The 22,290-nt window shown below is 42.9% G+C and overlaps 1 protein-coding gene across 1 annotated transcript in view; it reads right to left on the reverse strand.

Moving 5' to 3' along the window:
• Positions 1-20,747, reverse strand: part of LOC124555826 (prostaglandin D2 receptor) — a 503,176-nt gene extending 482,429 nt beyond the window's left edge. The window contains exon 1 of the mRNA XM_047129893.1: positions 20,358-20,747. Coding sequence (XP_046985849.1) covers positions 20,358-20,747 — 390 coding nt within the window. The remainder of the gene's footprint in view (positions 1-20,357) is intronic.
• Between the last annotated feature and the right edge of the window lie 1,543 nt (positions 20,748-22,290).

Here is a 22,290-nt window from a genome sequence, read left to right on the forward strand (position 1 = left end):
GTAAGGTACCCCACACGCTTATTTCGATAAAGGATTTGTTTACGCTCTCTACGTAAGGGTGTTGGAAATCTTTATGAACAGGTTGCAATTAATGCAAGCCCTGAGATCCAGCACTCAATTTAACTCAATTGTCAGAAAAGTAAAACACCCAGGAGATGTGTATTTCACGGAATAACAGCACGGGTGTAGGAAAACAGATGCGTATCTATCTAGCGCCACACTTGACAATTATATACAACCGCTCGGTCGACGAAAGATCCGTACCCAAAGACTGGAAAGTTGCAGTGCTATTAGCATGGTATTTCAAACTGATTCCGTAATTCTAGATTTCCAGAAGGCTTTTGACACCATACCAAACAAGCGGCTTGTAATGAAATTGCGGGCTTATGGAATATCGTCTCAGTTATGCGACTGCATTCGTGATTTTCTGTCAGAGGAAGTCGTAATAATTGACAGAAAGTCTTCGAGTACGGCAGAAGTGATTCCTGGCGTTCGCTGAGCTGGTTTTATAGACCCTTTGCTGTTCCTGAGACAATTTGAGCAGCCGCATTAAGTTATTTCCAGAAGATGCTATCGTTTAGTGTCTAGTAAAGTCGTCGAAGATCAAAGCAAAGTCTAAAACGATTCACAAAAGATATCTGCATAGTGCAAAACTTGGCAATTCACCCTAAGCAATGAAAAGTGTGAGGTCATCCACTTGGATGCTAGAAGGAATCCGTTAAACTTCGGTTACACGATAAATCAATCAAATCTAAACGCCGTAAATTCAACTAAATACCTAGGAATCACAATTACGAACAACGTAAATTGGAAAGAAAACATAGAAAATGTTGTGAGACAGACGAACCAAAGACTGCGTTTCTTTGGCAGAACACTTAGATATGCAACAGATCTATTAAAGAGACTGCCTACACTACGCTTGTCCGTCCTCTTTTGGAGTACTGCTGCGCGGTGTGGGATCCTTACCAGATAGGATTAACCGAGTACATCGAGAATGTTCAAAGAAGAGCAGCACGATGTATGTTATGGAGAAATACGGGAGAGAGTGTCACGGATATAATACAGAATTTGGGGTGGACATCACTAAAACAAAGGCGCTTCTCGTTGCGGCGGGATCTTCTTAGAAAAATTTCAGTCACCGACTTTCTCCTCGGAATGCAAAAATGTTTTGTTGATGCCGACCTACATAGGGAGAAACGATCATTATAATAAAATATGGGAAATCGAAGCTCGCACGTAAAGGTATAGGTGTTCGTTTTTTGCGCGCGCTGTTCGAAAGTGGAATAATAAAGAATTATTGTGAAGGGGGTTCGATGAACCCTCTGCCATGGTGATTTACTGAGTATCCATGTACATATATACGTAGATGCAAGGGGCAGCGGGAACCTAAATGGGCTCATCACCAACACTACATCAGATACTGGATAGCGTAGAGGCTGCGAGCCACATGAAATCGCCGTTCGCAGCACTGGAGCACTGGATCACTGATACACTGATGTAATGTTTACCCCAAAAACTGGTATGATGTAGGTCTCCGTGCTAGGCTATCCTGTGAAAGCTTCTTCATGCCAGTATAACTACTATAGCCTACATCCATCCAATGTGCTCGCAGTGTTCATCGCTAGGTAACCGTCTACAATGTTAACCCCCCACACTTCCCTCCATTACCAAACTGCCTGTGCCTTGGTACCTCAAGATGTGGCCTAGCAACCGATCCCTTCCTTCAGTCAAATTGTGCCATAAATTTCTTCTTTCGTCATTTCGATTCAGTACCTTCTCATTACTTGCTCGATCTACCCAACTAATCTTCAGCATTCTTCTATAGCACCACACTTCAAAAGCTTTTATTCACTTCTTTGATTAACTGTTTATCGTCCACGTTGCATTTCCGTACAAGACTGCACTCCATATAAATACTTTCACAAAAGACTTCCTAATCCTTAAATTTGAGTTAGTTGTTAAGAAATTCCTCTGTTTAAGAAATGCCTTTCGTACTACAGCCAGACTGAATTTCTGAATACTGTATCATTTTTACTTCAGCCATCATCAGTTATGTTGCTGCCCAAGCAGCAGAATTCATCTACTAACTTTAATGTCTCGTTTTCTAATACGAGGGGCATTCAAAAAGTATTCCAATTATTTTCTCTCTGTCAGTTTCGACTGAAAAAATGCTGAATTTGTGGTGGGACATCGTGGAAATCCCCACTTCAGCCCCTATGGTTTCATGAAGTTCCGGTAGCTGGCGGCGCTATGAGCAGCCTTCAAAATGGCGTTCAAAACGGAAGTGCGTTCTAAAAAGACAGCTGTCATTCAGTTTCTTTTGGAGGAAAACGAGAGCATCGCAGATATTCATAGGCGCTTGCCGAATATCTCCAGAGACCTGGCAATGAACAAAAGCACGAAGAGTCGTTGGGCAAAGCGTCTGTCATCGTATGCCGGCCGGCCGCACACAGCTGTGACCCTTGCAACTTCAACATGTTCGTTGCCACAAAAATGCAAAAGAACTTCTCCTTTTCCATGACAACAGAAGGCCTACCACAGGTCTCCGCGCCCGAGAGGAGATCACAAAATTTCATTGGACTGTTCTTCTCGTCCCCCCTACAGCCCGGATCTCGCACCTTCCGATTTCGAACTCTTTGGCCCAATGAAGGATGCTCTCCGCGGGAAGCAGCACGTGGATGATGGGGAGGTTGTTGATGCAGCAAGGCGACTGCTCCGTCACACCCTCACAGTAAAGTGGCCACTCAAAGTAAACTATGTTCAAAAACAAGGTTTTGTAGCCAAAAGAGTGGCATTTAGTGGAGTCCCGAATAAAACAAACCTGCTTAAAAAAAATGTTTTTCATTACTTGTTGAACGCCCCTCGCGTGATTCCACAACATCGCCTGATTTATATATACTACATCCCGTTATCCTTGTTTTGCTTTTGTTGATGTTGATCTTTTAGCCTCCTTTCAAGACACGGTCCATTCCGTTCAGCTGAACTTCCAAGTCCATTGCTGTCACTGACAAAATTAGTGTCATTGGCATACCTCACAGGTTTTATTTCTTCTACATCAACTTTAATTCTATCTCCAAATTTTTCTTTGATTTCCTTTACTGCTTCCTCAGCATAACATCGTTTGTGGGCTACAACCCTGTCCCACTTCATTCTCAACCACTGCTTCACTTTCATGTCCTTCGACTCTCCCAAATGGAGTCTGATTACTGCATAAGTCGTAAATAACCTGTCGTTCCCTGTATTTCATCCCTGCCACATTCAGGTTTTAAAAGAACTCGCACAGTGAAACATTGTGCAAAAAATGCAAACGTGAGCGTCGTTGGAAACTGTAAACCACATTTGTTCTTTATTTGGATGTGAATATTGATTCTCAGCAGTCGAAGTGGTGCGAACACACAAAGGTACTTGCAAACAGAATGTCATCAGCATGTTACGCCCATAGAATCCTATCATCAGTGTGTAACGTGCAGTGTCTGTTAGTTACATGTTATTCATATGTACACTCAGTTCTTGGCTATGGCATTCTTTTTTGAAGAACAAATGCACACTAGTCGAGCTCATTGTAAAGATCTGTTCAAAACACTGTGGATTTTAACTGCTCGATGTGAATACATTTACCAGTCAGCTGTACACATCAAAAATAACATTGGTAATTACTGCACAAACAGCTCTGTCCATGACCATGCAACAAGAGATAGACTCAACTTACATTTACCAAGAAAACATAATCATCAAACTCAAAACAGCATTTTCTACCAAGGAATATACCTGTACAATAAATTACCAAAAGAGATTAAAGAAATTGCAAAAATACACTTATTTAAAAAGGCAGTTAAAAAGTACCTGTTATGCAATACATTTTATACATTGAAGGATTACTTAGCTAAAACAGAGTAGGGGTTTGATAGAAAATGTTATACAAGTAAATAATAATGATTATAAAATATCCAACATTCCACATAACACCTTCACTTTGTTTTTTCCTTCTTTTTTTCGTTTCTAGAAATACTTACCTCCAAGCTATGCATGGCACAAAACTAACATATCTTCCTCTTTCTGAGCTCAACATCTCACTCATTATGGAGGGATGCTGACTCAGGTTTTCAGGGTAGCAAATGGGAAGTTGCGGTACAGAAAATGACCCAGAGATCGCCAGTGTGTGTGTGTGTGTGTGTGTGTGTGTGCAGTGACTGATAGTGAGAGATGAGTGAACAATGTGACATTACATTATTTAATAAGTTATTTTTAAAGAAAGTATTCGATACCAGAAGTAAACCTAATGATTGTCTCTAACTAGAAGTCTGTAAATATATGTGTATACGAATTAGCTTATTTTAGAATGATCTAAATTTGTAAATACTTTCACATGTCCTATATCCTTGTAAAAAGAGATCTACGGATGAATAAAGCTGCTGCTGCTGCAACTACTACTACTACTACTACTACTACTACTACTACTCCCTTAAAATATGTCCAAAAATTTTTGATACCGTTTGTTTAATAAATAAACCCGGACTAAGGCATCCATTCAGTCAGTTGTTGAACTGTCTTGTGTGACAGTTGAAGATAGCAAAACGAAAGGCGAAGTTTCAAATTTCACGTTCAAGAAATTGTTCATACAGGAGAATCATAAAAACATGCCGCATTTGGCCATCGGACAGACTCCTGTATGGAAGCTATAGTAAAAAGCCTTTCTGACGTACAGAAACAACTGAAGGATTTGAAAGAAAAGAAATCACCAGGCCAAGATGGGAACCCAACTCAGTTTCACAAAGAGTAAAAAATGGTTCAAATGGCTCTGAGCACTATGGGACTCAACTGCTGAGGTCATAAGTCCCCTAGAACTTAGAACTACTTAAACCTAACTAACCTAAGGACATCACACACATCCATGCCCGAGGCAGGATTCGAACCTGCGACCGTAGCAGTCGCACGGCTCCGGACTGCGCGCCTAGAACCGCGAGACCACCGCGGCCGGCCACAAAGAGTACTCGACTGCATTGGTTCCGTACCTATCTTGCATTTATCGTGAATCTATCACCCGGCATAAAGCCCCAAGCGAATGGAAAAAAGCGCAGATGACTCCAGAAGGATAAAAGAACAGAACCGCAAAATTACAGACCAATATTCCTAACTTCTGTATGCTGCAGAATCTTTGTACATATTCTCAGTTCGAATATAATAAACTTTTTTGTGGCTGAGAAGCTTATATCCACAAACAAGCATGCTTTTAGAAAGCGTTGCTGGGACGAAACTCAGCTTATCCTTTTCTCGCATGACATACTGAGAACTTTGGAAGCACGGCAACAAGCAGACTCCGTATTTCTAGGTTTCCGGAACGGATTTGACACGGTGCCCAATTGCAGACTGTTAACGGAGGTACGAGCATATGAAGTAAGTTCCCGGATATGTGAGTGGCTCAAAGACTTCTTCAACAATAGAAGCCAGTATGTTGTCCTCGATGACGGGTGCTCATCAGAGACTTGGGTATCGACAGGAGTGCCCCAGAGAAGTGTGATAGAACTGCTGTTGTTCTCTGTATACATAAATGGTTTGGCTGACAGGGTGGGCAGCAATCGGCTGTTGCTTGCTGATGGTGCCGTGGTGTGGGGTAAGGTGCCAAAGTTGAGTGACTGTACGGAGATACAAGACGACTTGGAAAAAAATTTATACAGTTGGTGTGATTAATGGCAGTTAGCTCTAAATGAGGAAAAATGTAAGTTAATACGGGTGAGTAGGAAGATAAAACCTGTAATGTTCGGATACAGTATTACTACTGTCCGGCTTGACGCAGCCAAGTCGTTTAAATATCTGGGCATAACGTTGCAAAGCATATAGGACGCTGGTGCGATCTATTCTTGAGTACTGCTCGAGAGTTTGGGATCCGTACCAGGCGGATCGAAGGAAGACATCGAAGCAATTCAGAGGTGGGCTGCTAGATTTGTTACCGGTAGCTTCAAATAACACGTAACTGTTACGGAGATGCTTCGGGTACTCAAATGGGAATCCCTGAAGGGAAGGCGACGTTCTTTTCGAGAAACACTATTGAGAAAATTTAGAGAATCGGCATCTGAAGGTGACTGCCGAACGATTTAACTGCAGCCAATATAAATTACACGTAAGGACCACGAAGAAAAGATACGAGAAATTGAGTCTCATATGGAGGCATACAGACAATCGTTTTTCCCTCGCTAGGTTTGCGAGTGGAATAGGAAAGGAAATGACTAGTAGTGGTACGGCTTACCCTACGCCACGCACCGTACGGTGGCTTGCCGAGTGTCTGTGTAGATGTAGATGTAAATGTAGAAAATGCAGCTACTTACAGACGTCCAGAGTGGACTGTAATTATGGTATGGCAGCGAAACGTGGTGGATATTGTAATGCGTTAATGCGGAACCGATTTACGCTGGGAACGAAAGTTAGCTCCAGTTTTGGCCTCCAGGTGCAAACCTGGCGGTGTACAGCATCTCGTCGACGTTTCTAGTGAACAAATGGAGAAAGCGGCGCTTAAAAATAAAACCAAAATTGTGCTTTTCTCACTTGCTTCACCATTTACACCCACGTCACTTTCCTAATGTAATACATATTGAAACACTGCTATACGTCTTTCTTGCATTCACAGCACCAGGTTTTCAATTGGTGGCTAAAATTGGAACTAATTTTTTCCAGTGTAAATAGGTTCCACATTAACGGATTAGCATATTTACCAAGTTTCGTTGCCATACGATAATTACGGTCCATACTGTACTTCTGTGAGTGGGTGCATTTTAATTGTAACCACCTGGTATATTCATATAACAATGTTGCCCGGATGAGATTTAAAACTGCAAGGAACAGGAAAGTCAGTACAAACTGCTTCAGAGGCGCTGAAAGTACCAGTCGCTAAGGAGGATGGCGCTGAAACGTTCTGAATGCAAGAAAACACCGACAAGTAGTCTAAACATCCTCCCGTATCTCCGAAACGGCACAATTGAACGTTCGATAAGGTCTGAGACAACAAGGGCCCGATAAGCGCAGGCCGGCCCGGCAACTGGCAGTGCCTCTCGCTGCGTGGAATAAAGTGGCGCGCCGGTCGTGTGTCCGCAACGGGAAATAGTCACGTCAGTCACTGTGCGATGGCAGATAAAAGCCCCTGTCACTGCGCGTTTTAAAACGCTACATCGGTTTCGTACTAAGACGAGAAATTACAAATCTCATTTTACTTCATTAAAATGTTAGAAAACAAAACATTAGGACAACAAAGGTGGTAGCAGTAAAGTGTGCCCGCAGACTACAGCCAGACTCTCTTTTAACTAGTTGCTAATGACAGAAACATCGAGGCCAGGATTTTAACTTTCATGCAACCTATCACGGAGTTTTGCTGCCATACAATAATGACGGACTGCTTTGAATCAAAATAATTTAGTTTAATTATGTAAAGACATAACAACGTGATAATTAAGATAGTAATTCCTGGGAAGTCAACCAGTTAACAACCAAGCGATATTAAAACCGATCAATTGCAGAGTGTGTACCCTAATGCCCAACATCCTCGTTAAATGTAGGACAGCTGTACTACTCGCTACTATTCATGAAACTTGTATCCGAGTGAAATCCTTATTCTCTTGCCTGAGCGAGTTATATGTCGTTGTTGTCGTCGTCGTCTCGTTTTCATTGTTGTTGTTGTTGTTGTTGTTGTGGTCTTCAGTCCGAAGACTAGTTTGATAAAGTTCTCCACGCTATCATAAACAAGCCTCTTCATCTCTACACAACAACTGCATAATACAGCCATTTGAACTTGCTTATTGTTGTCAAGATTTGGTCTCACTCTACAGGTTTACCCGCCATCCCCCTTCCCGCCTACACACACACACACACACACACACACACACACACACACACACACACACTTCCTTCGATACACACACACACATCCTTCGATTAGGAAATTCTCATTCCCCATTATGTGTCTTGTCAACGGTTCCCTTCTTTTAGTCAATTTGTGCTGCAGATTTCTTTTTTAGCAGTTCGATTCAGTACCGCCTCATTAGTTATTCGATCTACTCCTCAATTTTTCAACATTCTTCTGTAGCATCTCATTTTAAAAGCTTATATTCTCTTCTTGTATGAAGAGATTATCATCAGCGTTTCACTTCTGTAGATGCCTACACTCCATACACATATCTCCAGAAAAGAATTCCAACACGTAAATTTATTTTTGATGTTAACAATTTCCTCTTTTTCATAAGCGCGTTTCTCCCAACTGCCAGCCTGAATTTTATGTCCTCTCTATTTCGGCCATCGTCGTCAGTTATTTCGCTGCACAAATAGGAGATCTCATCGAGTACTTTTAGTGTCTAATTTACTAATCTGATTGTCAGGATCACTTGATTTAATACGACTACGTATAGTTGCCCTGGTTTTATTTTCGCTAGTGTTCATCTTAGAATCTCTTTTAAGGCACTATCCACTCCATTCAACTGCCCTTGCAAGCCCTTTGCTGTGTCTGACAGAACTACAATATCATCGATAGATCGCAAAGTTTTTATTTCTTTTCCCTGACCTTTAATTCCTTTCGAAATTGCTCCTTGGTGAATTATATAGGTGGCTGATATCTGTAATATGATGAAGTACCTTACCGTTTTCACTTCGAATACTTTCCTCTGTTTCAGTTCTTATCCAGTAAACTAGTCACTTATTGATGATATGAAGTGCTGATTTTGTTTTTCCTCACGCATAATGAAAGCGCCGTGTCATACTGTGGTTTTTATAGTATCGTATCCAGGAGGAGAGAGAACCAAACTCCCGCCAGTCGTCCCGATTTACCCATTTCGGGGTTTCCGTGCACACCATTTCAGAGGAATGAAAGTAAGAATTGTTACGACAACAAGATCTTAGTCTGCTCCTTCCCACATCCGCGTTCAACAGATTTGGCTCAGTCCCTAATGCCCCTGATGTCGACGTTGATGGGACTTTAAACTCTGCACGGCGAGGGGACTCAGTTGTTAGAACAATGGACTCACATTTTTGAGGAGTGTGATTTGAATTCGAGCCCTTGCATCTCGATTTAGGTTTCAGTAGATCACTAAATCACCTGCGATGAATGCCGGATGACTCCTTTAGCGAGGTCACAGCCTAGTGTACTCCACAACTAGCTGTTCTTTACTTTACGTCGGAATGAGTGAAGGAAGTGTAAAAGTTGGGAGACAAGAGCTCAAGGATCCCCAGAGCGGTCTCCTACAAGATTGGCGTCCTGCAGCTGTTGAAGGACTGCTATTAAACTATTGGAATCATGTCTTCACAGAAACGTCTAAGTAATACTTCCTCCCGCCTCGAGTGCGCAGTGACAAAAGACGGGAGATAAGGAGTGTACAGCAGGATCTTCCTTACCGCCGAATTGTTTAGGGTCTGGGACAGGACCCCACTCTGCATTGCTCGCTCGATACGCCTCTTCCTCTTAGTAAAATAGACACCGCTACATGTTTATGAAGACTGCCTGCGCAGAAATGGCGGAATTGAGACGTTTCTGATAATGGGTCAGCCGAAAGTAGCTCCTGAGGTTTTTCACGAATGTCCGTGTGTGAGTGTATGAGGCTAATGGCTCTGAGCACTATTGAGCACTATGGGACTCAACTGCTGAGGTCATTAGTCCCCTAGAACTTAGAACTAGTTAAACCTAACTAACCTAAGGACATTACACACACCCATGCCCGAGGCAGGATTCGAACCCGCGACCGTAGCGGTCTCGCGGTTCCAGACTGCAGCGCCAGAACCGCGCGGCCACTTCGGCCGGCAGTGTATGAGGCGCTACTTCAGTGTCTGAGGGTACTTGAAATTCTGACCTGAAAAATATACACACAGTGGATACTCAGAATTGAAACAATAAATCCCCTGAGAATTATAGGTATGGAGAGGAAGGTGGGGTCACAAGGAGCTCCTGAAAAATCAAATTAACTGTGAGTGGGGGATTAGAGGGGATGGGCGATACCAAACGATACATAATGACTTTACTTTCCCCTCAGCTGATATACAGTAGCTATAAGCAGTAGTTTAACTGCAGTCTTCAGACACCGATAATTCATACGGAGTTAGCGCCAGATGTGTCGAACACGGATGTGGGAAGAAACCGGCTATGATCATGCTGACGTAACAGTTCTTTCTTCCATTCCTCTGAAGTGGTTTGCACGGAAACATCGAGATACGTAAATCGGGATGACTGGCGGGAGCTTGGTTCACTCTCCTCCTATTCATATAATTAACACATTTTGAAATATTAAGTATTTTAAAATTTGTGGTCTATAAAACTAAATAAAATTAAATTTCTGTGGTAAGTGAAAAACACAGAATTCCCTCGGATTTTATGAAATTCCTGAAACTTCTTGAAATTCACTGATTTTTTCTAGGCAAAATGTAATTCCCTGAGAATTCCCGATTTTCCAGAAGAATCGCCACCCTGATAGAAGATGATTTTGTGTTACAGAGAAAAAAAGTAAACGAGCGAACCAAAAAAGGGTAATAAATAACTTTACTCATGATGGAGCATAGGCTGAGATTCATATTTGTCAAAAGTTTAAGCACGATTTTAATTTGTCAGTAATGTTAATGAAATATAGTAATTTATAGACTTCGACTGTGATGAAGTCGCGGGTCTTTATAACGAATCTGTGAGCTGTGTAAGTGCTCGTAATTTGTCCTTAAACTTCATTGCACGGCATATAGTTACTTGGGCTTCTGACAGAGACCATTACCGCAATCCGCTAGTGCCGAAACGTGTTCCAGTAGTACTGGAAACGTTGTAATGGGAAAAACGGGGAGACTCCGACTTCATTCTTTGGATACACTGGTATGCATTAATAAGATCCTAAGAACAAGTTAGCATAATTATCTGTTCTCAGGTGTTTGTGCAGTTTCGTTACTTATACCTTTTTATATATTTTAAGACTGTACCAAACTGTTGTGTAATGTAGGAGGTCACTCCCGCAAGTCAGATATCATTTGTTAAATTCGAAATGTCTGTTATGGCTGTACGAAATGCATTCTACTTCATGCTTTTCTCAGCACAGTAGCGCTTTTGGTTGTCAGCAATTTTTCTTGTAACAAACCCATTTGTACTTTAATCTTTTAGAAGTTGCGTCCACTCGCCCACCAAGGGACCGCAAATCCCTCACGTACACTTCCTGAAGGCAAGAAGAGTGTTCAGTGTCGATCGAGCGGCTTGACACTGCTGCATTAATCCCAAGCTACACTCGCCTCGTGCCTAATTCTTACGCAACTAGTACGAAAATGAGAAAATGAATACAATCCAGCGAACATGTATCTGCAGCAGGGGTCGCCACACTACACGCGTGTTGGATGTGTGCACCGCGTGGGGACCGACGTTCGGCCCCTCTCGGCTTTGCTCGGTCATTCTCGGAAATACCTGGTAAAGCGCCGCATTTCATTTAGTACTGCGGTGCGGCAATTTTCGATCGGTTCTACTCTCTTCATTTCGGCAGAATCGTGATGTCACCGCTGTAACCCTTCGCTATTTGTCGGTGGTATGAAAGACGTCCGCAAGTCCAGTAGCTGTTCGCAATTTTTTAATTGTGTACTTACTGCGACAGTACGGGCGGCTTTTTTGTAATATTGTCCATCTGTGTGCTTCCATTTGGATGGCCGCTTGGTACACCGCTTCACACACTTTTACACAATCTGTATACTTTTACACTGTGATAACGAAACTTTGCCAGCGTCCAGCATGTGCTATACAGCTGTTGCTTGTTACAAAGATCTTGCCAAAATATATGACATCGCCCTACTTTCCTCAGAGATGTTATTTGTTTTTGTTTGCATGTATTAAAGTCGATATATGGACAAATGCTTTAATCAGACTGGCGTTAATATGAGAGGTCAAAATAAAATAAATTAATGCATGAATTTCTACAAGAACAAACTCCAAGTTATCCGACGTCTTATCCATATTCGTATATTAACGTATAATACAGCGAGTTTATGACCAAATAGTTTAATCGAGATTGGCATTAACACGAATGCCCAGGAATAAAATAATACAGAGTTTTAGTACTTGCAATGAAATGCAGCTGTTTGTGAGTAAATTTGTATGTCAATTTAAAACAACGTCCACATCGGCATCTGACCATGGCATCATACTTGCTAATTATTTTATTCCTCATCTGCATATCACAGATTATAACAGTCAGGTTGCCACGTAATAGTGACCTATTTAGTTTTAAAGCAAAAAAAAAAAAAAAAAGTTTTTCACACATATATCTTGATGGAAATATTGTAGCACTTTAGCAACTTCATTATGGAGACGTGGAAGCTCTATCTGAGGAAAACAATGTTGACATACTGGAAAGTTTTAAAGTAAAAGGATTTGTTTTTAAAACAGAAATTACACTGCAGAGCAATCAGTTACATGCGCACATACGCAGTGGCAAACTGAATCGCCAAACCGTCTCGAGAACAGATGAAAGGTTGCCACTGTCCTCGAAAGATTAGAAAACTATCCTTATAATTCTTTGTAAGGCCACAATGCAGTCTTCAGATCTGGTGTTTTCCTTAACACCAGTGTGCTTAGGTAACTGGACTATCTTTGGGAGAACTTCTCTCTTCTAGAATGCGATTTTCTTTTTGAATACATCCCTGTCGAGTCTCTCACCTTGCAGTGTCTTACTGTTGGCAGTATGCAGTCAAATCCACATAACATGCGAGGTCTAAAATCAATTCTTGGTGCTCTAATTTTGGTTCATACACTCCTAATTCCTTCATAAATTCATCAATAGCGGGATTTAAATCGAAAAATCTTTCTAGGCATGTCCCTTGACTTGACCAACTACTATGGGACTTAACATCTGAGGTCAACAGTCTCCTATATACTTAGAACTACTTAAACCTAACTAACCCAAGGACATCACCCATATCCATGCCAGAGGCAGGATTCGAACCTGCGACCGCAGCAGCCACGTGGTTCCGGACTGAAGCGCCTAGAACCGCTCGGCCACCACGGCCAGCAACTACTTTTCAGTAATACATAAATTATCCACACTCTTCGTTCGGTTCCATCAAAAACTGTTGCAACCGACAGTGGAATAATGTGTGCAACTTCAGGAATTATACTATTCATACCACCAATTTCTTCACGTGCTCCATACCTGCAATTAGCACACAATGCTTCTTGAAACTGATCGTGGCGGCGAGTACGAACTGGTGTCACGTCACAGACGCTCCAAGGAGCAGGCGAAAGGGACGCTTCAGCAGGTACTGCGTATTCACGTTGGCGGTGTATCCACCTCGTATAGCAGGCTTCCCATTGCTCTTGACATGACGTACAGCCTTACGACTTCACATTGAGCCATCGTCATCCCTGCCTTCAAGTTACAAACATGTATACTACGCATGCAAAATCACAGTTTGTGGCGGAGAGTACTTGTTCGGTCTCTTGATCCTGAAAAACTCACTAATTGGTGGAGTGTCTCCTCGATTGCACTCACGAAGCTTAGTGCCCCCCGTAAGAGTCCTCCTACCACAGAAACATGAAACATCACTGGCAGTTCTGGGAACCGAGTCCAGGACCTCCGCATGGCAGTGAGGCGGACGTATACTTGTAGGTAAGAGGAGTCAATATGTTGGCTGACACTTCCAGAAACGTACGCTCTCGTAGTTTTAACAGTAATACACATCGTAATGCACAGCTTCTCTACATCTACATCTAAATCTACAAGATTACTGACAGAGGGTTCATCGAACCACCTTGAAGTTATTTCTCTACTGTTCCATTCGCGAAAACCGCGCGGGAAAACGAATACTTTAATCTTTCCGTGCGAGCTCTCATTTCTCTTACTTTATTTTCATGATCATTTTTTCCTATGTAGGTGGGCACCAACAAAACATTTGCGCTCTGGGAGGAGAGAGTTTGTGACTGAAATTTCATGAGGAGCTCCTACCGCAACGAAAAACGCCTTTGTTTTAACGAATGCCATACCAGTTCGCGTATCATATTCCTGGCACTTTCTCCCCTAATTCGCATAGTACAACACGAGCTGCCCTGTGAACTTCTTCTGTATTCTCCGCCAATCCTATCTGATGCAGATCCCATACCGAGCAGCAGTACTCCGCAAGGGGAAGGATGCAAATAGCTTGTGTAAATCATTTTGCAATTTTTTTGATACTACAATGGCTTTACAAGACGATAAATGACAGCATCATCAGCAATCAATCTAAGAGGGCTGCTCAGATTGTCTCCTAAATCTGTTTTACTCGACGACTTTCCGTCAACTACTACTTTCTGAGAATCACGACTCCAGTCGCGCAACTGAGACGAACTCCGCAAGCACACAGTTTCATTAGAAGTCGATTGTGAGGAACGGTGTCAAAACTTTCTAATAACATTAACAATATGGAATCAGTTTGACATCCTCTGTCGACAGCACTCATTACTTCGTGAGAATAGAGAGCTAGTTGTGTTTCACAAGAATGTTATTTTCTGAATCCCTGTTGACAATTCATAATGTTCGAACACAGTGTACGTTCCAAAATCCTACTGCAAATAGACGTTAGTTATATGGGTTAGTAATCAATGTATTGCTCCCATTTTCTTTTTTGGGTACTGGTGTGACCTACGCAACTTCCCAGTCTTCAGGTACGGATATTTCGACGCACGAAGAGATTGGGTGCTAAGTATGGAGCTATTGTATTCTCTGAAAGGAACCTGACTGCTGTACGATCTGGACCAGAGGCCTTGCCTTTATTAAGTGATTTAAGCTGCTTCGCTACACCGGGGATCACGTTGGCAGTTGTTCTTGTTTCAAATTCTGGAATATTTACTTCGTATCCTTTCGTGAAGGAATTTCGGAAAACCGAGTATAGTGATACGGCACTGTTATGAGTAACATTACCATTTCTATCGCTCGGTTACGTTACTGATTACGTTTTGCCGCTGTTGTAGTTTACATATAACCCCAATCTCTGAGTTTCATGATAGATTTAGAGATAGAGTTTCGTTATGGAAGCTATGAAAAGCATTTCGCATTGATGATTGCGCTAATTTCCGAGCTTCTCTAAAACTTCACCAGTCTCTAGGCATTTTGCGTTTTTTAAATTTTCATGTTTCTTCCGTTGCTTCGGCATCAATTCTGACCTGATTTGTGTGCCTTCGGGATCAGTATCATCTGTTATGAATTGATTTAGTATATATCTCTAAATTGCAGTCGATACTATTAGCTGTATTTAAACCTGATCTGGTGTACATTTGTATAATTAAATTAAGAGTGCAGATTGTCTCTTAGGAAGGCGTCAAGCGAATTTTAATCAGATTTTTTAAATAGATATATTTTGCGTTTATTTTTGGTCAATTTGGATGTTACGGTGTTCAGTCTTGCTACGAAACTTTGTCTAGAAACCTGGCAGAAAATCCAAAGAGATTCTGGTAATATGTGATGTATGATAGCGGCAAGAAACAATCAATGCCTCCTCTGCGCGATAGCAATGGAGATACTATCGAAGACAGTGCTGCCAAAGCAGAGTTACTAAACACAGCCTTCCGAAATGCCTTCACAAAAGAAGACGAATTAAATATTCCAGAATTCGAATCGAGAACAGCTGCCAACATGAGTAAGGTAGAAATAAATATCCTCGGAGTAATGAAGCAACTTAAATCACTTAATAAAGGCAAGTCTTCTCGTCCAGACTGTATACCAATTAGGTTCCGTTCGGAGTATGCTGATGCATTAGCTTCATACATAACAATCATATACAACCGTTCGCTGGACGAGAGATCCGTCCCAAAGACTGGAAAGTTGCGCAGGTCAAACCAATATTCATGAAAGGTAGTAGGAGTAAGCCACTAAGTTACAGGCCCATATCGTTAACGTCGATACGCAGCAGGATTTTGGAACATATATTGTGTTCAAACACTATGAATTACCTCGAAGAAAAACTGTGTTGACATACAGTCAACATGGGTTTAGAAAACATCGTTTCTGTGAAACACAACTAGCTCTTTATTCACATGAAGTGTTGAGTGGTATTGACAAGGGATTTCAGATCGATTCTGGATTTCTGGGAGGCTTTTGACACTATACCACAAAAGCGGCTTGTAGTGAAATTGCGTGCTTACGTAATATCGTCTCAGTTATGTGACTGGATTTGTGATTTCCTGTCAGAGAGGTCACAATTCGTAGTAATTGACGAAAAGTCACCGAGTAAAACAGAAGTGAATTCTGGCGTTCCCCAAAGTAGTGTTACAGGCCCTTTGCTGTTCCCTATCTATATAAACGATTTGGGAGACAATCTGAGCAGCCGTCTTAGGTTGTTCGCAGATGACGCTGTCGTTTATCGACAAATAACGTCTTCAGGAGATCAAAACAAATTGAAAAACGATTTACAAAAGATATCTGAATGGTGCGAAAATTGGCAGTTGACCCTAAATGAGTGCTATAAGGAATTCGTTAAACTTCGGTTACACGATAAATCAGTCGAATCTAAAAGCCGTAAATTCAACAAAATACCTAGGTATCACAATTACGAACAACTTAAACTGGAAGGAACACATATAAAATGTTGTGGGAAAGGCTAACCAAAGACTGCGTTTTATTAGCAGGACACTTAGAAAATGTAACAGATCTACTATGGAGACTGCCTACACTACGCTTGTCCGCCCTCTTTTAGAATACTGCAGCGCGGTGTGGGATCCTTACCAGATAGGACTGACGGAGTACATCGAAAAAGTTCAAAGAAGGGCAGCACGTTTTGTATTATCGCGAAATATGGGAGAGAGTGTCACAGAAATGATACAGGATTTGGGCTGGACATCATTAAAAGAAAGGCGTTTTTCGTTGCGACGGAATCTTCTCACGAAATTCCAATCACCAACTTTCTGCTTTGAATGCAAAAATATTTTGTTGACGCCGACCTACATAGGGAGAAACGATCGCCACGATAAAATAAGGGAAATCAGAGCTCGTGCGGGATGATATACTGGGTGATCAAAAAGTCAGTATAAATATGAAAACTTAATAAACCACGGAATAATGTAGGTAGAGAGGTAAAAATTGATTACCATGTTTGGAATGACCTGAGGTTTTATTAGAACAATATATATATATATATATATATATATATATATATATATATATATATATATATATATATATGCGTGAAAGATCTCTTGCGCGCGTCGTTTGGTGATGATCGTGTGCTCAGCAGTCACTTTCGTCATGCTTGGCCTCCCAGATCCCCAGACCCCAGTCCGTGCGATTATTGGCTTTGGGGTTACCTGAAGTCGCAAGTGTATCGTGATCGACCGGCATCTCTAGGGATGCTGAAAGACAACATCCGACGCCAATGCCTCACCATAACTCCGGACATGCTTTACAGTGCTGTTCACAACATTATTCCTCGACTACAGCTATTGTTGAGGAATGATGGTGGACATATTGAGCATTTCCTGTAAAGAACATCATCTTTGCTTTGTCTTACTTTGTTATGCTAATTATTGCTACTCTAATCAGATGAAGCGCCATCTGTCGGACATTTTTTGTACTTTTGTATTTTTTTGGTTCTAATAAAACCCCATGTTATTCCAAGCATGTGTATCAATTTGTACCTCTGTATCTACATTATTCCGTGATTTATTCAGTTTTCAAATTTATACTGACTTTTTGATCACCCGGTAAGTTCGTTCTTTCCGCGTGCTATACGAGATTGGAATAATAGAGAATTGTGAAGGTGGTTCGATGAACCCTCTGCCAGGCACTTAAATGTGATTTACAGAGTTTTCATGTAGATGTAGATGTACGACGACCTTGTGGTCATTAATGGCTGTACCCATCACCACGCTCCCTATTTGCCAAGGGTTATATGTTGCTAATAGGTCAAATATGTTTTGCCAACTATTTACACTTCGGGTGGGCTCCTGCACAAATTTTTCAAGATAATTTTCTGAAAAAGCATTCAGAACGATTTCGGACAATGTCTTATGCCTACCATCAACTATAAACAAATATTTTCACCAATATGTCACCACCAACTATAAGTGTAGGAGTAGGATATCTATTTGAAATGAGGCTCACTTTTCTTTGACTGCTATGCAAATCATCTGAGTATGGGGGTCGGTAAAAGGAACCAATTATTAATTTATTTTGGTTGTCTATTAGCGCTGGTGCTCTGGTTGTCTTCCAAAACAGCTTCGACAATTTACAACACCGATTGTGGAAATAGTTCACGGGTGAATTGCCGGATGTCAGTGTCCGGCAGTTCATCTGTGAACTATTTGAAAATGAAGTACGCCGGGAGAAGGCGAAGAGTCACAGAATACCGACTGTTACGAGGACTACCTTCCTGCGTTTGTCCTGAACCTTTTCAGACTGACGCCTTTCTTGTCATTTCCCGAGACCCTCTACTCTAAAAAACCGCCCAGTCCCCTCCACACATGCTGTGTGTAGTGGACCCCTGACCGATTTAACGGAACCCGAAAACCCACGACCATACAACGGAAGTCGAGGAATCTGCACGCTGCACGTTCGCAGAATCGTTTGAGCCTCCAATGGAGACCCGCCACTCGGCTCTATATCAAAAGTCCGCAGTCAGTCCTATCGACTACACTACACACGGTAAGCTCCGCCGTCACATCGCAAGGAAGACTGGCAGTCTTTACATATTGAGCTAGCTGCCCGAAATCGGAGAGAATCTCTTCCAATCAAGTGACACACATTGTTCATACCGATATTAGCCACCATCTGCAGCTGGCTGCATCTTTTGCGCCTCATAGTATCCGGAACGATCTTTTCCACACTGGAATGACTCCTCCCAGTACGCACACAGAGTGCACATTGGATTACTTCCCGTCCTTGGCAGCCATAATCGTAAGGCGTCCTATTACATGGCTAACGTTGCAGCTCCCACTTTCTGTGACTGCCAAGACCTTGCAGGCCGAGAGGCTTCCCCTGAAACACGCAAGTGACTGTATCTGGCTCAGTGTGTTTATCAGACACAGTCAGTACCTGAAACCTGTTCAGCACTCTGGTGGGCCCCCTGAAATGCAGCACCTTGGGACGACGTCACACTCGACAACAGGTGAAGAGTCAACCTCAGTGCGGTCAGCACCCAGGTGGCCACAATAGTGCGCCGATCAGTGAAGACGCGTTACGTGCTGGACTTCCGTCTCATCTCCACGTCCGGCCCCACACAGTGATGCCAATTGGCAACAGCCTCAAGAACCGTGACCAAAGTCAGCACAACCCGTGGCTGTGAGCAGAGGGTCACCAACTTAGCTTACATCTGAACAGAGCAATCGCGGTTCCTACCAGTACTGAAGTCAGTACCGGGAGAGGCGGCACAGTCATTAGCACACTGGATTCGCATTCGGGAGGACGACAGTTCAAACCCGCGTCCGGCCATCCTGATTTAGGTTTTCCGTCATTTCCCTAAATCGCTTCAGGCAAATGCTGGGATGGTTCTTTCGAAAGTGTACGGCCAATTTCCCCTTCCCTAATCCGGTGGGACCGATGACCCCGCTGTTTGGTCCCCTACCCTAATCAACCAACCAACCGACACACTAAATACAGCATACATATGCTCCAGCCAGTTACTATAATGAAAAATTGTGTCTGATAAATACACAAACACGCACCAAATTTAGGTGTTCAAACTAAAGAGCACAGAGGAATTTCACAATAAGTCACATCTTATGAGAAGATCACAAACGAAACGGTGTACTTCAACGCGCTACCTCGCGACGAAAGCACCACTCTACTTTCTCTTCTATCGTCTGCCACTGGAATTGGATGAACATCCTATGAACTTTCCCCACCAATTCTTTCTGGTACGAATCCCAGATGGACGAGAAACACTGAACTACTGCTCGGAGAGGAGTTTTGTAAGCTACTGCATTTGTGGGTGGACTACATTTGCAGAAGATTCTCCCAATGAATTTCAGTCTAGCGTTTGCAGAAGATTCTCCCGATGAATTTCAGCCTGGCATCTGACTTTCTTACGACTAGTTTTACGTGGCCGTTAATCTTTAAATCTCAGACATTTTATAGATGCGAGTGTTTCCAGGATTTGTTCGGCAACCTCGAAAGCACAGCACACAGTAATGGAGGCTGCAAAGGTTTTGGCGACGATTTTCCGTGGTCGAGCAGTTATAGGTGCTTCAGTCCGGAACTACGCGGCTGCTACGTCGCAGGTTCGAATCCTGCCTCGGGCACGGATGTGTGTAATGTCCTCAAATTAGTTAGGTTTAAGTAGTTGTAAGCCTAGGGGACTGATGATCTCAGATGTTAAGTCCCATAGTGCTTAGAGCCATTTGAAACATTTTGACGATTTTCCTGCCGTCACCACTGTCGGAAGCGAAGCGCGAAACGCGTGCAGGTACTTACCATTTGGTAGAAGAAAGGGTGCGTGAGCGCGAGCCAGCGCTCTACAGCCATGACGATGGCGACGCAGCCAGAGCCGAGCCCGAAGAGGCGCCAGAGGACGCGCACGACGCAGGACCAGTACTCGGAGAAGTACTCGCAGGGCAGGTAGAGCTTGAGGTAGAGCTGCAGCAGCATGCCGGTGAGCGCGACCAGGTCGTTGGCGGCGAGGCAGCGCAGCATCAGCGCGTGGCGGCGGTGGCGCGCCTGCCCGCGCAGGATCAGCAGCGCGGCGACGTTGCCCGCGACGCCCAGCACGTACGTGAGTGTGATGGCCAGCTGCCGGCCAGTGCCCAGCGGACGCCGCCCGCACCCACCCTGCGCCGCCGCCGCCGCAGCAAGCGTCGCGTTCATCTGCCGGCACACACCGCGCGCCCCATTAAACTACCCAACTGACTACTGCATCATTCGAGGGGACAGTTTACATACACCAACAGCATGTGAAATACTATCATCCGAGAACAACTACAACTAAAACTAAATTCCGTCAGAACAGGCCTCGAAAGACCCGATGGTACCGACCGACCGACCGACCGACCGCCGTGTCATCCTCAGTCTATAGGCGCCACTGGTTGCGGATATGAAGGGGCAGGGCTGGCCAAACGATACTCGCGTTCGAACAGGCTCGAAATTTCCCGGTACGCCTCAGCGTTCGATTCAGTATTGAGCTCGTTCGAACAATGACGTATTGACTCGCGCGGCGCGAGTGCAAGACATACGCAAGAAACTACGAACGAGCAACAACAATAAGTTATGGCTCTGCTTAAAATTTGACAATTTCGTGAAACACTTGAGGAAATAGCGTTAAATCCTACCACAGCACAAACTACTACTGCGTTTGTACAAATTGACGAGTTCTCATACACCACCGATATGTATGGATATATAAACACTTATGCACTTTTTTTTTTTGCGTTAAGGTAACACACAAAGACGAATACGTTTTCCTCCAAAAGATAACACCTGACTGAATCCAGTGTAATATTTTATTTGCTTATGAGGTACGGTAATGATTTTCAAAGTATTTTTTAGCAAATGAGCAATTAAATCCCTGTCCATATAGTAGAACAACAGATAAAAACTTTATCAGATTTTAATCAGTTTGCCGGCCGGGGTGGTCGATCGGTTCTAGGCGCTACAGTTTGGAACCGCGCGTCCGCTACGGTAGCAGGTTCGAATCCTGCCTCGGACATGGATGTTTGTGATGTCCTTCGGTTAGTTAGGTTTAAGTAGTTCTAAGTTCTAGGGGACTGATGACCTTAGAAGTTAAGTCCCATAGTGGTCAGAGCCATTTAAACCATTTTTTAGTCAGTTTGAAAACAATACGACAGCATTCAGATGAAACAATCAAAACAAGTAATTAAGAATTAAATGCTGGACAAACGAAACAGATCGTTATAAAGTGACGAACTTTTTTCGCGCGAATGAGTTACAGCCCTAAGACCCGTCTCGGAAGTAAAACAATCAGACGTCACTATATCGCGGGACGGAGTAAAACTCGAGAATTCGACAGAATCATTATTGCGATCTTTTATTTATATATTAGTTGCCGTTGATATGTATGACCTGCATTTTAGAAGATATTTCAGACCGTATTCCACATTTATTTTTATTACTAAAATCAAAAGCGCTAACACACGTCGTCGGGATAGTACCAACAAAAGTCTCTAGATGACAGGCCGATCAAAAGATCGAACAAAACCCGAGATTTTCGGAACTGTGACGTAAACGTAAACTGTTCGAACAGTTCGAGTCGTGTTCAAACACAGCCCTGTGCACGGGCACGTCATCAGCCCAGCGCTGGCCGTTGTCAGTTTTCGTGACTGGAGGCGCTTCTTCTCGAGCAAGTAGCAGCTTTCCGCAGATCAGGACCGTCACCTATCCAAGTGCTAGCCAA

This window comes from Schistocerca americana, chromosome X (assembly GCF_021461395.2).
Source record: "Schistocerca americana isolate TAMUIC-IGC-003095 chromosome X, iqSchAmer2.1, whole genome shotgun sequence".
Classification (NCBI taxonomy): Eukaryota; Metazoa; Arthropoda; class Insecta; order Orthoptera; family Acrididae; genus Schistocerca; species Schistocerca americana.